Genomic DNA, 18,613 nt, shown 5'->3' on the forward strand with positions numbered 1-18,613 from the left:
ATTGAAGAGAAAGTGGGGAAGTAGCCTTGAAACCATTGGCACAGGAGAGTACTTTCTGAATAGAACACCAGTAGCATAGACATTGAAACCTACAATTAATAAATGGGACCTTCTGAAACTTGAAAAGCCTCTGTAAGGCAAAGGACATGGTAAATAAGACAAAATGGTAGCCTACAGAATGTGAAAAGATCTTCACCAATCCCACATCTGACAGAGAGCTGCTCTCCAAACTATATAAAGAACTCAAGAAACTAGGTATCAAAATATCAAATAATCCAATTTTAAAATGGGGTACAGATCTAAACAGATTCTCAACAGAAGAATCTCAAATGGCTACATTATACTTAAAGAATTGTTCAACATCCTTAGGCATCAGGGAAATGCAAATCAAAACAACTGTGAGATACCATCTTATACCAATAAGAATGACTAAGATCAAAACTACTGAGGACAGCTTATATTAGAGAAGATATGGAGTAAGAGGAACACTCCTCCACTGCTGGTGGAGTGCAAACTTGTACAACCACTTTGGAAATTAATATGGTGACTTCTCAGAAAATTGGGTATCAGTCTACCTCAAGACCAACTATACCATTCTTGGGCATATATCCAAAGGAGGTATACTAATACCACAAGGACATTTTCTCAACTATGTTCATAGCAGCACTACCTGTAATAGCCAGAACCTGGAAACAACCTAGATGCCCCTTGAAATTTACAAGCAAATGAATGGAACTACAAAAAGAAATCCTGAGTAAAGTAACTCAGACTCAGAAAGAAAAATCTGGTATATACTCACTCATAAGTGAATATTAGCTGAAAAATAAAGATAACCAGGCTACAATCCATAGCCCCTGAGAGGGTAGGTAACAAGAAAGGACCAAAGAGGGACACATGAATTTCCCTGCAAAGGAGGAATAGTAGAGATTTCCCATAAATTAGGGATAGGGAATGAGAATATGAGGGATCTGGTTGGGTGGGTTGGGGGCAGGACAGAGGGGGAGAGTAATGAAAGAAATATCTTGATGGGAGTGAGGGCATTTTGGGGTTAGGGAGAAACCTGGTGCCAGGGAAACACCAAGGAATCCACAAGGATGAACCCAGCTAAGACTCCGAGCAATAGTGGAGAGGGCGGCTGAGCTGTCTATCTCCTGTAATCAGATTGGTGACTACCCTAATTGTGAACCTAATAGTAACTGATGGAAACAAATGCAGAGAGAGATTCATAGCCAAGCACTGGGCTGAGCTCCCTGAATCCTGTTTAAGAAGAGAGGGAAGAAAGACTGTAAGAGCCATAGTGGGTCAAGGTCATCACAAAGGAACCCACAGGAACAACTAACCTGAGCTTATAGGAGCTTACAGATTCTAGACTGTCAGGGAGTCTGCATGGTGCCAACTTAGGGCCTCTACATATGTGTGACAGTGTGTGTAGCTTGGTCTGTTTTTGGGATAAGGGGCTGTCTCTAACTCTTGAGATAGCTTTTAGGAACACATTCCCCATACTGGCTTCCCTCGCCCAGCCTTATTACAAAGCGGGGAGCTTAGTCCTACCACAACTTGATGGGCCATGCTTTATTGACTCCCATAGGAGGCCTGCCCCTTTCTGAACAGAAACTGAGGAGGAGTGGATGCAGGGAACAGAAGGAAGGTGGCGGGGGCAGGGACAGGAGGAGAGGAGGAAAGGGAAACTGCAGTCAGAATGTAAAATAAATGAAAATTTTAATTAATAAAAATATGCTGAAGAAAAGATAAACATATTTTACATACCTAATGTGTTTAACTGTAAAGTGTCTATACTGAAAACATGTATTTAGCTTTCTCTTCAAGCAGCCATTCAAGATTTCAGTTTCTTCATGTTATATTATTTAGCCAGTTTTAAAATGGGGTATTCTCATCTTCCTTCCCATTGGCTGCCTCTTGTTCCACTTTCTTGCTCACTGAGCCGCTAGGATATAGCCACAGGGGTTTTCAGTGCTGTGTCTGATCTCAGTTTCCCCAAGGGTCTCCCTGCCTACCTCTTAGCACAATAAAAACTTACTCTGTTGTTATCTACTGATGCTAACTAACTACCACATGCTAGCTTCTTGAACTAGACAACTTCGCTGTTAAAACTCAAGGACTCACATCTGCATTACTACAGGATTGGGGGAGGGGCTGCTAAGAGCTCTTCACCTTTGGCTGCCAACTGCTCCAGTTACAACCCAAAGGGCATCTCTTTCCACACAGTATCTTGATAACTGTTACAGAGCATCTTGTCTGCTTTTCAATTCCTGCCTTTGCCCATGCTTCTGACCAACAACTCAACCAGGCCAGAGAAAACAGGCCTTCGAGACCCAGGTCTTTGGAACATTCTTTGTGAGGCCTTCCCTGACACCTTCCCTCACCCTAAGACTCATGTAGCATTTTGTTCACACTGCTGGTTTTTCATCTCCCTGCCACATTTTAAGCCTGTGAAAGGCAGAGTCTTGTTTTACTTTCTTGATGCACAGGGTTATGTAAAAAGTTGTGTTATTTGTGTCAAGGAAACATCTTTACCTGTTACAATGAGTGCTCAAATGCATTTGTGGTTTTTCTCTTTTTAAAATTTTTTTGTTTGTTCTTTTTTTCAGGCCAAATAAAGGCAAAAAATCATTTAGTAAGTCAGATCTCAGGAAGGACGCAGGACTGGCTGTTGACCGATGGAGCTTTTCTGATCAGTCCTGGGGAGACTTCAAATTAAACAGAGTATAGACTCTTTCTTTAGTATTTCCTCCATATTCCTATAGCAAATAATTACGCTACAAATCTGTCAAGAGCATCATTGTCACAATGTCACATGGGAATACAGCTCTGTCAGCAGAGGGGAGCCTGGGAAATCCCATATCCACTTTCCTCAGGTCTTGCTTCATTTCATAGAAAAACTTTCACAGGGGTAGCTCCCAGAACTCCAGACCCTGAGATCATCTAAGGAGCCATAGAAATGGGGCAAGAACTGCCAAACAAGGTAACTTTTATGTAAATATTGGTGGTTTGAAGCAGAAAGGGAATGGATCAAAATAAACTCCTGAAGATCCTGAATATCTATACGCAATTGTACTGAGAAGAAAGGAAGGAACACTGAGGATGTGCAAACCACTGGGTTCAATCTCTAGTATCACTTGAGAAGTGACTACTGTAATTTATCATTGTTAGATTTTAAAAGGTGCCTTTGAAGAAAAATTCAGAATTATGAATTACACTTGAGTTTAAATATCACTATGGTAAAATATCATAATTCAACAGCATTTAACTATTGTGCTATTAAAAATATTGAAAATAAGGTCAGATTCACCATTTTCTCACTTACATATTTATTATTCCTTTTATTATCTGAGGCCCACTAGATTTTACATTGAGAACTTAATTTACTTTTGTTTAATTGTTAATGTAATTGTTAATTCTACCTTCGTTATTTTATATTCATAAATTGTCTACAGTTGAATTTAGTCACATCAAATGAAAAAATAAAAACCTTTCAATAAAGATTATTTTAGTTTGAGTTCATTTAAAACAGAATCCATATTGTCTTCTAATGTGAACCAAGCTTCACTGGCAGCCCAAGGGAAGCTAAAGTTCTTGGCTGTCATTGGCCACAGTCACAGGGATATGTTTGCCACATAGGAGAGGCAGCCAGGCTTTCAGTGGAATTCTTAAGTAAGTTACATAGCTTAATTCATCACAAAACTACCCATCATTTTAGTTGATAATTGCTCCAGAAAAGAGATGTACATATAGAACAGAGTGACTCTAAGAACCATCTTATATACATTATGTGAAACACCAAGACTCTGGATAGAAGCAGATTTTCTAAGAAAATAGAGAATGTGCATCAAGTTTAAGCTTACAATAGTGGACACACTTAAGGCAAGGCTCCCTGCTCTCATGTTCTTTCCTTCACTCCTATGTGTACTCATCAAGCCAGGACAAGCCCTGACTGTGGGCACTTCACCAGTTCACTTGGAAACAGCTCAGGGAAGCAGAGACATAGCTACTCTTTAAAGGCAAACCCTGGTGGACCAATAGCCAGGGGTCAAAGATGGGGGCAGGGCTCTGTGGTATCCCTACCAGTGGAATATACATTACGAGTTATCAAACACCATTCTCCCAGAAAGTGTTTCAGGCACAGAGGGTTGTAAGAACTAATGGAGAACAGATGCCACCCACTGAAAACCACTAGCTAGATAGAACTCAGGCAGGGAGACTTTGCACTGGTGAAGAAGGGTGGAGTGAGACAGCTGAGCAAAGCATGCAAGCTGACTGGAAAACTCACTTGTAGATACTCAGTCCCAGTTGTAGGACACTGATAAACCAAAGCTCAGAAGAATAGTGTGTCATAATACTATTGAGAATGCGTACACAGTGTTGTCCAGGAGTGGGCTCAGAAGGATAGTGTGCTGTAATGCTATCAAGTGTGCATACACAGTGTTGTTCAGGAGTGAGGCCAGGTTAGATGGCAATTGGAAGCTCAGCTGATCTATTTCTAGTAGGCGGTTTTCATCTAGTATAATAATTCCTGATATGGGGCACAGCCATATGGAAGATCTGTGACAAATCTGCTGTTCTCATCCCATCTGATCTAACCAAAATCATATTCTTATAATCTAAGATTAGGATTTGCACCAGGGATAAGTGTTGAGAAAAGAAATTTGGGGAGAATTAAACATGTGACTTTCTATTCTAAAACGATGTAGAAATTAATTTCAAAGCCACAATCAGCCAAGGTCTTCTCCTTTTGGTGATGCTGAGCATATTTTATTTTCTCATTTTTACCCATGCTGCACTTCCCCACATTTTAGCATTGCAAAGTTCACACAGGTATGAAGTCATGCAGATGAATTATTTTACCTTTGCCTGCACCTACATCAGGTGGAAGAATACCAGCTTAATGAAGGGAAACAGAAACAGGACACTATATAGTTAGATGTAACACACCCATGAGCATGTACAGCCATATAAAAAGCACTCGTTAAAATTCTAAGGCATGCAAGAAGAATTAAGCCCAGTATATCAGGCACATGGGCAAAAATGTATTGCTTCCCCTATACTTACCCAATATTTAAATACAAACATTACTTAAGGTACATTATCCTAAGAAGGATTAGGCTGTTTTTGACCCATTTTTTGATAGAAATTTGAATTTCATATGATATATAGAAGCTATAGAAGATACCCAACAACCAGACGATTTAGTCCTTAAGCAATTTTACAATTTAGAGACATGCAAAACCAGAAAATATGTTACAATACTTAAATACTTTTAGAATTTATTTTATTTTATATGTGTGAATGTTTTGCCTACACAAATGTGTGTGTATTGCATGCAGGCCTAGCTCCCACCGAGGTCAGAAGAGGGCATCAGATATCCCGGAACTGCATTTACTGATGGTAGTGAGCCATCATGTGAGTGCTGGGAACTGAACCTGGGTCCTCTGTAAGACAAAAAGGGCTCTTAACCACTGAGCCATCTCTTTAGCCTCACTTTATACTATTCTAAATCTTTCACTGGATCAAAAATTTCTGACTCACTTTTGAAAATATTCAGTTTAATGGGAAATGTTTTGCCCACCTTTTCTTTTTTAAGAACGAAATAAGTGCAATACTTGTTTATAATTTCTGGCTAGAAATTCTTAATCAAAATGTAGATAAGCAAATTATTTCCAGTGAATCAGGACTATAGCCAAAATTATATATAAGCGCATGTGTACATATAGGCAAAAAAGTTACATTAAGCTTTGAATTCAATTGCGATAAGTATTATTATTTCTTATTCTGCTTTGATTTTAAAAAACATATTTATTTATTTTATCTGTGTCTATTTGCATGAATTCATGTGCACTATATGCATGGCAGGTACCTGTGAATGCTAGAAGAGAACCTCAGATCTATAACTGGTATTACAGACAGTTGTGAGTCACCATGTGAGTACTAGGAACTGAGCCTGGGTCCTCTGCAAGAGCAGTAAGTGCTCTTAACCTCTGAACCATCAGTCTCCTCACACCCATGTTTTAATGTAAGTTAGAAGTTTCCTATAGGCTTGAAACATAAATGACCAAATAGCTGAACAAAATAACTGATTTCCCCCATACATTGGGATGAGAAATTACAAATAAGTATGTTATTAGGTACAACGGATATTCCATGGTAAGAAAAAAAAAGAGAAGGAACAAATTCACAATGCCTTTTAATTCTCTGATATTTGTAATTATATGGATTTTATACATACCCAGCTTACCTTCATCCACAGTGGTTATTGCTTCCTCTGTAATCTGACTGCCGGATCCTACTGATGTTTGTGCATAGAAATAAAACTTGTACCGAGTGCTGAAATTTAAATTTTTTAAAGTCCAGCGTGTCTTGTTTGCAGGAATTTTTAAATCTACCAGAGGGCCTAGTTCATGTGTGCTGTTAACTGCCAATGAAAAGTGATAAACAAGTGCATTCCCTATTAGTTGTTATAAGAATAATACTGTAAGTCATAGTTCAGCAAGAGAAAAAAAGTCATTTTCAGTTTACAAGCCTTTTACAATCCTTTTCATGCTTTGGCTAACACACTAACTTATAACTATTTAAATTGTAAAATGTAACCTATAGTATAAAATGAACAAGTGGAAAAATTTACCCTGTTGGCTTACAAACTAGGGGGCCTCTACAGTTGGATTACAATAGCAATTATTATTCTGTCTTTGCTGATGGAGGTCTATATTGTTAATAACTCCAAACAATTCTCTTGGCATTTTGTGGCCAAGAAACTTTCACTTTCTCTTGCCAGATAATGGTCTCCTAACCTAATGATACATTTAGCAATCTGTATTATTCTAAAGAGACCTTAATTTTCAATAGCATAACATCATTTTTCTATACAGGTATGCTCTGAAGCTCTTTCTGGAACAGTACTTGAAGGTATATATACACAGGGAAATGAGCAGCTTGTATCTTACAACAGGGGTGACTTACTTGGCTGATATTTTAAGGTGTACTCAGTCAGGATGCCATTTGGGTGGCTTGGTGGGTCCCATTCCAAAGTGAGAGAGTCCAGTGTTGGATTAACAATCTTCAAAGATGAGGGAGCACTAGGGACTTTTAATGAAAGCAAACAGTCAACGCAATTTTTAAAAGACATTCCAAAGCCAACATAGTTGTCCTATTTACACAATGGATCCAAGTTTTGCTTTTCAGGTTGGTTTTTGACTCAGCTGGAAATACAGTGACACAAATCTGTGGCAGGGATGTATTTCTTTTGTTATGATATCTTGTTTTAAAAAATTTCTATTTAAATTCATTAAAATCATCTTCTCAAAATACATAATGACAGTCTTTATAGGGACTCAATCTATTTTAAAGCTGACAGTACTTAACTCAGTGTGTATCAGAGAACTGGTTGCTAAGGGAGACCATCCATGCAGGCCTTTGAGAGGAAGCAGCTGTGTTCTGGCCCATTAAGAACTATTTCCCCCAACAAACCAGGTGTCTTCACAAAGTCCCAGCACCCTTCCTAATGGGCTTTGTGCCCAGGCCAGGGTGCCCAAGTGCTGAGCTGTGCCTATCTCAAGTGCTCACAGCTTCCCAGTATTGGAAAGTAAAATAGAAGAGGCCCACCGTATGTTGGTTTACTCCATCCCAGCACGGAGAAGGTTCAAGGGTTTCCAGTCTCCTAGGCAGAGGCTGGCAAATTATCAGAGGAAAACAGGCCTAGTTTTCCACTCCCATCTTTATGAGATTTGGAGCTGATCTCCAGCAGGATGCTGCCTTCCTGTCATATTCCCTAGGAACCCTTTAATAATACCATTTTCCCTCCTTCACTCTAGCCGGAAACTGGAGAGTCAATTTGGAGTTCTTGTTTTTACCATCTCCTGGGATGCTAAATCTTGGCGACTCTCTCAACCATATCCATTCCTTTATCCTCTCTGCTTCTCTTCTTCTCCTGTGTTCATCCTGGGCCTGCAATCATACCTGCCACAGGCTTCTAAGCTTCAACCTAATTGGTTCTTAACTTTTGGAAACCTCAGGTCTCTTCTCTCTAGAAAAATATGTTGACATGCTGCACCATGTTGTTTCAGGCGGTCTGTAGTATTCTTCAAATGTTTCAACAGATCCTGAAGGGATTACCACACTCTGCAGGCTAAGAGCTTCTGGCCCACAGGTTAGCATCTATGGCAACTGAGATCATGCATGATGTGGGCCCTCTCTCAGTGCCATATCTCATTTCTCACTCTGGTTATACATCTTGCATTTGGTAGGAGGTGTACTTTTTAATGCCTCTGTGACTTCAGACAAACCATTCTTTCCCCTTCCACTTCAGTCTTTAATCCCATTTTTATCTTTTCTATGCCACCTTGAGCCATCCAAAGGACCAGCATGAGGCCTCAATGATGAGGATTATAGTGCAAACAGCCCTTCTGCCTCAGCATCTTGGGTGCTGGGACTGCAGGCACTACCAAGCCTGATACCAGACTTCTACCCTACTAACTCAGTACAACTTCATAAGAAGTCATGAAAGCTAATGAGTCAACTCTAACTCACAGAAATACCTTCCTCTGGGGATTATTTTCCTACATTTTCTTTTCAGCACTCACACTTTCCAGTGGGACCTACTGAAGCTTAGTGAAGTTTTTGTGTGTTGGTTTTGCTTTGTTTGTTTGATTTTTGAGACAGGGTTTCACTGTGTATTACTGGCTGTGCTGGAACTTGCTTTGTAGACCAGGCTGGCCTTAAACTCACAGAGATCTACCTGCCTCTGCCTCCCAAATGCTGAGATTAAAGGTGTGGACCACCACACCAGACAAAGCTTCGAGAAGTTACAGAACAAAACTCAGCTCAGAAAGCTGATGACTCAAAAAACACATTAACAATGTTTCACATAGCCTAAGTGAGAAGAAAAAGTTTAAGGGAAAGGAGAAGGTATACGGAGAGGGCCTTCTGGATTCTGAAGCTAGGTGTGTGGCCATCAATCATATATGAGTGACATTGTGTCAGCTTTGTTGTGTTGTGATTATTTATAATCATGCGTGAAGCTCCCAGAGAATTCTCTCAATGGTGGGCCTTCTGTAGTACAAAACCTTTCAGGATATGCCACAGGCTCCTTCCTTGATGCCAGAGACACACCCATTCCGTACCTCCCTCTGGAGTATGGAAGCCTTTGTCAGTGCTGGCCGGGCCCTCCCCTTTCCCGTTGACCACTCGGACATTGAGCTCATAGTGACTGTAAGGTTGCAGCCCTGGTAGCATGCCATGAGTTTTGCTGCCCTGGAAGGTGAGGATCTTCTTCTCGATGTGGCGTCTGTTTCTTTTGGATGAGCCCTGAGCCTTCCAGTAGTAAATCTGAAGTGGCAAGAACCAAAGTCAGGACTTACAGAAAATCACTATGATTCCTTATGCTTACAAAACCCAAGCACTGGGGTTGGCAAGGAGGCCCAGCCGGTAAAAAGTCCTTGCTATGTGAATGCCTGTCAACCTGAGTTACATTCGTGGGACCCACAGAAAGGTAGGAGAAGATAACCAAGTCCACAGAGCTGACTTCTGACCTCCACACATGCCCTGTTGCTTGTGTAACTCCCTTCTTGCTCATCCTTTGTAGGAGTGCCTGAACATGGGTACACACATATGCACAATTTTTTAAAGCTGAACTGCTGTTTTCTCAGAAAAATATCTTGGTTCATTTTACGTAACTATTAGTAAAACTAATGGATACTTGTTCGTAGACAAGAGAGACAGACCCACAGACAGTGAGGAAGCTCTGCTTTACTATTTTGTTGGAGGAATATAAAGGAAATTAATGAAATAGAATGTGACTTACTTGGTTCTTTCAAAAATAAGAAAAAATGACCATAATGAAGATTTAAGTATTTTAGCTGTATACATTTTACTGTCCATTGTTTATATACTCCCGTAGTTATGCATATTTATTTAACACATCACTTAATTTAATCCTCACCCTGGTGAGGTTTTTATTATTTTTTTGTGGTACTGTTGAGCTTATGGGTTACTGACGGATTCTCTCAAAGCCACAATGACCCTATACTGCAAGTCTTAGGTTAGTCTTTTCAGCCACACTACCATCTAATTCAAAGTACTTTTAATTGCAGGCACTGGTTTTGGAAAGATAAACAAAGTGTTGCCTAACTTTGGTCTAAAGGCAAGAACTTTTGCCTGTTACATTTTCTTGAAGGCTTCTTAGAAACTTAAAGGCATTTTTCAAGATAAGTCAACATATGCCAAATTTCTTCAGTATTAGGGGAAAAAAAAGAAAACAGTGCAGTGCAAAAAGCATCCTCTAGGGGCCAGTGTCAAATCAAAGTAGTGATATAAATATATGTGGCATTCTTTAGCTATATATGAATAAAACATCTCTAGGAATCAGTCTTTCTGTGTTTTGAAAATAAAGATGTTAATGTTCATAAGGATGCCTCAGTTATGGACTGCAGACTCTGAAAGTGTATTTTATCCAACAATAGAGACAGCACTAATAAATTTGTCTTGTGATCTCCTAACACGAAATCAGAGGTAAGCAGACACATGTATTACTGCTGTCTATATAATTGTAAAGCTCGGTGCAATTTGTTCTATTCTACTTCTTTACAAATCAGTTTGCCATATTTCACATGGGCTGTTCAGTTCCAGAAAAGTTGGGAAACCTAAGAAAGATAGATAAAACATCATTTTCTCACCCTGGATAAATAGGATTTCAAATCAACTGTAGCTGGGTTCTTTAGATACAGGTGCAGGTACTGAGCAAAGGATCTGATGGATTCACAAGTCCACAAGAGATAAGCCACATAATTTCAACCTGAACTGGTATGCATGAAAAGTTGCCCTCACCATGGCCCTGCTACTAACTAAAGAACACAAAGTGCTTCCCTTTACCTACCCGGTAGCCTTGTAAGTGTCCTCGGACACTCTTCAGAGGTACTGGGTCCCAGTGTACCTCTGCCAAAGTACTGTTCACCACATTGACATGAACATTCCCAGGAGCCACCATCGGAACTAAGAACAAGACAAGAAAGAGTGCTAAAAATAGCTGTTTTTTTTTATTTCATGTAAAAATGTCACACTATTCAATAAGTTTGGCTTGAAACACACTCCACACTACACTATAGAGTCCTGTACTACATATTGGTGATAGTTAAAAGTAGACTTTTTAAAATTCATTCATTCAACTCCATGAAACCAAGTTTTTCTTTAACATTGTGAACTATTCCCCCCAGCTGGAGGTTCTGGGTTTGGAATCCAGAACCTTACACATGTTAGGAAAGTGCTCTACCACCAAGCCATTCCCCTGGTACTGAATCACTATCACAGAGTAAGCTGTACAATTGCAGACAAGTAAGCAAAATGATTGCTACTTCTCCTCCCTTGCCAGCCCAGGATCCTCTGGAATAGCCTCAGTTTGCAGCTTGGTAGGTCTGTCCATCTGGAAAAGGGTAGAATGGAAAGAGCAGGGGACACTTACGGTCTTCTCCAGAGTGACCCATGACTGCAGCTGGCTCTGGAGCAAACCCCACATCATTCAGAGCTTGAACCTTTATCAGGTACGGGACAAAGGTTGGTGTGCCAGAGACAATGTATTTGGATACATTGGCCACAACCACAGACGTCCATTCATCATCACCATCCTTCTGGCGCCAGCTCACTTTGTACTGGAGGCCAGGCCCATTCGATTCAAAACCATTCAAGGGCTATGAAAAAAGTCAAATAGAATGATGGTACAACCTTTTACAGGAATGGCAAATCCAATTCCTAGACCAAAGAAAATGAATGCTAAAATTCTAAAATGCAAGCTATTAAATACCTATGTCTCCAGGGATCTCTTCTCCTTTATCATTGGTGATGAAATTCAAAGTTTGTTTGGAATAATGCTTTCAAAATTTACAAATTTGCAAAATTGTAAATTGTAATTCCAGAGTAGTAAATAATGTATGTATAAGGCTTCCGAAGACCGGCTCCATAAGTAAGTGTGGGTGAGCCTTACAACAGTTAGTTATCTAGACTCACTTTATATATTCCTCTTTGTGTTATTGCACATCATTACCCACTTGGAGATGGAAACTTATGAACCATTTCTCTATTAAAAAATCTGGGTCTGTCTGTTCTATCATATATGCATATACATATGCACATGCTTAGATCCAAGATGGGTTTTGATATTACACAAATCAATGTTTTTATTCTAATTATTCTTTTTTCATACCCAGAAAACACAGATAAAGTAAATAAGAATAATTATAATAATAATTGACTACTGGGAATGGCTTGATGCAGGTCTTCTAAATGGTCTCTTTGATGAGGATAATAGTAGCATTTTTTTGAGCATGTATTTGTGTCAGGCATTATACTAAGTGCTTCACATACATCAGTTCCTTCCATCTTATATAGGTGGATTATTGTTCTCAACATAGAGATGACCGATAGACACTTGGTAATTGGTATAATTACCAAAGGTGGGATTTTCAAGTGTCCATTTTTGGTCCCAGAAACAGAACTTTTTAATTACTATATAACACTGCCTTGTAAATAAAGATAAATGTTTATTTCCACAATGGGTAAACAGGAATATAAACATGGATATTTTTCTAAAATAACTCATTCTTCATTATCTATAAAAGATTAAGGCAAATGGGAGGCTTCATGGCTCACCTTCCATGTAATCACCAAGTTGTCAGGCTCTGTTCCTAGTCCTTCCACAGCTGTGGGATTTTGATCTGGTTCTAGAAATGAAGCCGTCACATGTGAGTTAGCTTTGGCTCTGGGAGGAGTGGGAAACCCTTCTCCGTTATGTGGGGACCCTGTGTTGCTGCTGCCTTACCTGCAGCTTTCGTCAGGTATTGCTCCGATGCCTCGCTGGGCACACTCCTCCCAATACTGTTCTCTGCCATGACACGGAAGGAGTAGTTTACGTACGGAGACAGCTTCAACTGTGCTGTGGTCTGTGTTCCAGAAACTTCCGCCTGGTGGTGCCATATCCCTGCCTCACGCATTGCATCTTCATATTCAATGATGAATTCTGGCCATAACGTCACACACACCACAAATGCAAGTCAGTGACATCAGTCAACTTGAGGACAGGTTGCTAGAGGTAATTTGTGGCAAGCAAGAGTAGCCAGACACAAGTGATTTTTTTTTCCCCCAGGAAAAATCCTGTTGGGGTATTGTGAGTTCAGCACTTAAGGATGTGCAATATTTGGCATTTCCCTCCATCACTGGGAAGTCAGCTTGTTAAAACTGTTAAACCTTATCTATATATTCTAATGGGAAGTTTAAATACACGAAAAAGTGCTCAATTACTGTCATAGAAAGGAGTAACTAGCCGGGCGTTGGTGGCACCCACCTTTAATCCCAGCACTCAGGAGGCAGAGGCAGGAGGATCTCTGTGAGTTCAAGGCCAGCCTGGTCTCCAGAGCAAGTGCCAGGATAGGCTCCAAAGCTACACAGAGAAATCCTGTCTCGAAAAACCAAAAAAAGAAAAAAAAAGAGAAAGGAGTAACTATAGAAAACACAGTTAAGGAGCTGTTTTTCCTGAGGAAGATCAACAGAAATCAAATGTTTAAGGTATTTTGTTGTGTGACACACTCTCAGACCTCCTAGGAAGTGTAAATTGATACACTTCTATGCAGGACAATTGAGAACGTCTAACAATTTTAAACATACACGGTCTTTAAAGAATTGTACTTCTAGCACATTTTGAACAAATGTGCTTACCCATGTGGTGTAAATACACATACAAAAGAATCCACATTGCTTCATGATTCACAATTGAAACAAACTAGTTACAAACAAGCTAAATGCTTACCAGTGGGCATATGTAATCAAATATGGTACACACACACACACACACACACACACACACACACACACACACACACTGTGGAATACTCTGCACCTGTTTTAAATGAGGATGGTCTGTATGGACAGAAATGGGAGGTCTCTAAGTGTACGGTTAACATAGAAATGAGCAGGCTATAGAAGAGTACACACACATACTACACCGTGTAACAGTAAAAAACAAAAACACAAACTGCTAGATAATACACACTTGGATGTACATGGATTTCTTGTCAGAAGGTACACACTCATTAAGAGTAGTATGGCCTGAGGAGCTTGCAGACATTAGTGGGAGGAAGACATACTTTCCACGGGTACTGCTAGGATCAATGTTGTGTTGTGTCATGTTTCACCTTTGTAAACAAATTATGTATTTAGGTAAGTCACACCCTGCCTGAAATTGGCTTGAGGCACTTAACATTTTCTACATGATGTTGTTCTGTCTTGCTGTGATAATGCCATGTCTCTGTAAAACATTTCTGAATGGATCTCAGTCCTGTGTTTCCTTCCACAAGTCAAAGTTCACTTGGGAGGCACGCCCTGCCCCACTGAAATATTAGCCATCCTTGAACTACAAGAAGTCTTGGGTGGGTGGGAAGAAATGTCCAGTCCACAGACTGCAAAGCAAAGTGTGGCTAGGAAACGCTTTGGATTTGTCACAAAAAGAAGCTACTAAATCCACCGGGGCTGACAGTGAGCACCTATTTACTGAGGCTCAGTGCTAGCACAAATCAAACCAACAAGTGACAAGTGTCCACAAGCTCCTTCCCCACACCTGTGCGCTTGTAGCCAGCCTGTCTCCAGCAGCAGATGCCCCATCTGGAAGCTGCCACCCAGCTACATCTTTTCTAGTGTTTCTTTATTCATTATACCTCTTCTTTTTCCTTCTTACTGTTTTCATTTCACTGTACTCAGCATTATTTATTCCTCTAATTTTATTTTCAAACTTTCTCTTTGTTGGGAAATATTTTTTTTTTCTTTTTGATCTCTCACTGTTTCTTCCCTTTAGAGTGTTCTTTTCCGGTTTTCCTATTTTTCCTTTCTTTCTTTTTCTCCTTTCCATTTTTTCTTCCTTGATCTCATTCATTTGCCACTTACACTTTTACTCTTTGTTACTCTTAACTTCACTGGACATTGGTTTTGCCGTTTTTCTCTTTGCAGTGGGCTATAATCGTTTCCTGTTCATTTTGATGCTGTCGCTGCAGCAATCTGTTTTCTCCTCTCTAAATGGTAGTGTCTGTTCAGTAGGATAATCCCCCATGTGAAACTAAAAGAGACACTTTGAGTCAACATATGTACCAATTACAACAGAGGAAGGTGCAATAAATCAACCTAGCTGTGACTTTGGAATGATCTGGAAGGGCAGTTGGTCTTCCTGAAGCCCACGCTTGAGGGTGACAATGTATTTCAGGCTCACGACTGACTATGTCAGCTCTCTTGGGTATCTCTATAGTTTTATGACCAAGCCTTGAAGTCTATTATATTCTGATTTAATAAATGTCTTTGTATCTGTCTGCCTTGTTCTCTCAACTGATTTCATTCCCTCTGCCAATGTAATCAAAGTGAGGCACTGACATGTTGAATGTGTCATTTTGTAGCAAAGGGCAATGGGGGAAAATCACCTGTGTTGGAAGTTAAGGACCTGTTGTATTTGAGCAGGTCTATCATAAGCTGTAGGTCTATAATAGAGAACCAAGATCAGTTTCCCAGTGTTTAGTCTGGCCTTTCAGCACCTCCAAGAAGCAGTGGATTAAATAAATGACCAACAAGATGCATCTCTCTACTGTGCCCATGCTGGGTAGTTTTATGTAAACTTGACACAAACCAGAGGAAACACAGAGGAGGGAGTGTCCTTGAAAAAAATGCCTCAACCGTCGTTGGTGGCACACTCCTTTAATCCCAGCACTCAGGAGGCAGAGGCAGGCGGATCTCCGTGAGTTCGAGGCCAGCCTGGTCTCCAGAGTGAGTGCCTGGATAGGCTCCAAAGCTACACAGAGAAACCCTGTCTCAAAAAAAAAAAAAGAAAAAAGAAAAAGAAAAAAGAAAGAAAGAAAAGAAAAGAAAAAAGAAAAAGAAAAAAGAAAAAGAAAAAAGAAAAAAATGCCTCTATGAAATGGGGCTGCAGGAAAGCCTGTAGGGCATTTTCTTAATTAGTGATTGATAGAGGAGGGCTCAGCCCATGGTGGTTGATGCCATTGCTGGACTGGTGATTCTGGTTCTATAAGAAAACAGGCTGAGCAAGCCATGAGGAGTAAGCCAGCAAGCAGCACCCCTCCATGACCTCTGCATCAGCTCCTGCCTCAAGGTTCCTGCTTTGTTTGAGTTTCTGTCCTGGCTTCCTCTGATGATGAATAGTAATGTGGGAGTGTAAGCCAAATAAATACTTTCCTCCCCAAGTAAGTTGCTTTTGGTCATGGTGTTTCATTGCAGCAGTATTAACCCTAACTAGGACAGTGGCAGACATGTAAGGTGGCTTCTTAATATTAAAAACAAATGACAATGTGTTTGCTTGATTAACTTTTTCAAGAATTAATTAGTTGTGCCAGTAGCTATAACCAGCAACATCTCCATTTCCAAAGAGCACCATAGTTTGTTTCTAACAGCAGTGACGAAGAGAATGCCAGTAAATGCATTATCAAGGAATTACAGCAGTATATTACAAAATGGTTACAGATATTTGCTTCAGGAATGGCCATTAGGTTTACCAACTATAAAGCAAAACTACCACATACTTGTAATGGGGCTATTGTTGTCATCGCCTGGGGTCCATGTCAGCTGAACACTTTTGTCAAGTTGATTGGTCAACTCTAAATCAAAGGGAGGATTCGGGACATCTGTGGAGAAAACACACACACACACATACACACACACACACACACACACACACACACACACACACACACACACACACACACGGTTAGCTGTCATTTTAAAAGGCAGTTTTATTCTTTATTTGTGATGCTATGCACAGAGGGACATCTTAGAGACACATCAGTCTCACTGGCCACTGAGCATGCAATGAAAAAGAAACAGACATGACTGAGGTTGCTGAGAGCACTGCACACCCAAGGCAACCCATCAGGGAGTTCTGTTTGCTTGCTTTTCTGGAGACACAAAAATCATTGTTTGCCAAATCCGCTAAGGCAGAGCATGAGGGTCCTCAGCACACTCAGTATGTGTCTTCTCATGAGAAGAAGGAAGCACAGGCAGAAATAACATTAGGCTCATTTCCAACAACACAAGGGAAACACAACAGTCAAGGCTGAGAGACAAATGCAGGCAAGCGGCATGCTCTGGTCAGAGGATTTTCAGTGTCTGGAGGCTGCTGAGGACTGTTTTCAAGAGTAGAGAGCTCTCCACATGCACAGGCATGCTTCCTTTCAGCTGCCTGCTGGAGTGGTGCTCTTGAGGGCCAACTCTCTTCCTGAGGCACTATCTTTTCAACCTTTGCTCCTGGAAGTGTGCCTGACTTCTGGGGGACCCAAGGACATATAAATATATGGGACTTCTTTCTGTCATCACTAATGTCCACAGAGGACAGGTTTTATAAGGAATGAATAGTTCTATGTAAAATCTGTCTGAAGTTATGCCACAAAATTATGATATTTGTGTGCTAAATAAAGATGAGTTTTCTAAACAAAAAGTTTCTGCAGATAAATTCTGATTATTTTTCCAGACTTAGAAAAATAACAAGAGATTGTTAGGTGCCTCCTTTTGTTCATTCCCTCTCGACTTTTGTTTTAACAGAAAGTGAGTAGGTTTTCTCAGATATAAAAGTTAGATGTTCTATACACCCATGTTTTTGCTGGAAGTACACTACTCAGATATGGAATCTCAAAACAAAATAATATTCCCTTATGTTTATTATTATTAGTGGTATGTTATATTTGTATATGTTTGGGGGGATGCACACACATGTCTGAGAACATAAAGAATAGAAGATGATGTCTGCTAGGTGGCTAGCTACTGATCTCCCAGGATCTGCCTGTCTCTGTCCCCCAACACTAGAGTTACAGGCATGTACTATCATTTCTTCTTATGTATGGGTTCTGGGGATTTGAACTCATGTCCTTTCTTTCACACCAAGTACTTTTATCCACTAAGTCATCTCCTGAGTCCTGAAACAAATCTCAGTATACAAGTAAAACCCAATTTGCAGAATGATTCTAAGAAACACCTTTTTCATTTGGTAAAATATGGATGATAGATCTTGATAAATGAATATGTTACCATGCAAGTAAACTATCAAAGAGGGATTTTATAAGATGGAATAAGTTTATAATAGCAAATAAAATATTTGGAAAAAACTGGAAATACAATGAGCAAAATATTCTAACCTTACAATGTACTATAAGGTTTTAAGAAATACTTGACTATGACAAATGAAGTCATTTTCCTTAAAGAAATGCAATGATACAACAGACAAGGGAAAGCAGTGTCTGCAAATGTGAAATGATTTAACAGAAGACAGAAAATGAAGACTCATTAGTTTACCGTAAATGGGGGCTGGAGTTGGAGTGGGAGCTAGAAAGGACATTAATATAAAGGATTTTAATCAAAATTAGTAATGGAAACATAGAAGAAGACAAAAGCAACACAGTATTACTTTTTTAATTAAGCTTTCTACTTCACTGTGAGGTATGGCACTGGCAGTGACAATTTAGGAATACAAAACCCCTCTGATTCTATATTAGAAGTTATTTTCCTTAATTTTCTTGTGTTACTGATATGAACTTCCCCCATTTTGTCATAGTCTGTGTATCTACACAGAGCATATTTA

General features: G+C 39.9%; 1 protein-coding gene across 1 annotated transcript in view; it reads right to left on the reverse strand.

Moving 5' to 3' along the window:
- Nrcam (neuronal cell adhesion molecule) overlaps window positions 1-18,613 on the reverse strand; it is a 78,775-nt gene that overhangs the window by 21,250 nt on the left and 38,912 nt on the right. The window contains exons 16-23 of the mRNA XM_035445653.1: window positions 16,566-16,667; window positions 12,818-13,015; window positions 12,649-12,719; window positions 11,465-11,690; window positions 10,883-10,998; window positions 9,132-9,336; window positions 6,973-7,095; window positions 6,251-6,427 (exon numbers count right to left, since the gene is read on the reverse strand). Of these exons, the coding sequence (XP_035301544.1) occupies window positions 6,251-6,427; window positions 6,973-7,095; window positions 9,132-9,336; window positions 10,883-10,998; window positions 11,465-11,690; window positions 12,649-12,719; window positions 12,818-13,015; window positions 16,566-16,667 (1,218 nt within the window). The remainder of the gene's footprint in view (window positions 1-6,250; window positions 6,428-6,972; window positions 7,096-9,131; window positions 9,337-10,882; window positions 10,999-11,464; window positions 11,691-12,648; window positions 12,720-12,817; window positions 13,016-16,565; window positions 16,668-18,613) is intronic.

The sequence above is a fragment of the Cricetulus griseus genome, chromosome 5 (genome assembly GCF_003668045.3).
Source record: "Cricetulus griseus strain 17A/GY chromosome 5, alternate assembly CriGri-PICRH-1.0, whole genome shotgun sequence".
Classification (NCBI taxonomy): Eukaryota; Metazoa; Chordata; class Mammalia; order Rodentia; family Cricetidae; genus Cricetulus; species Cricetulus griseus.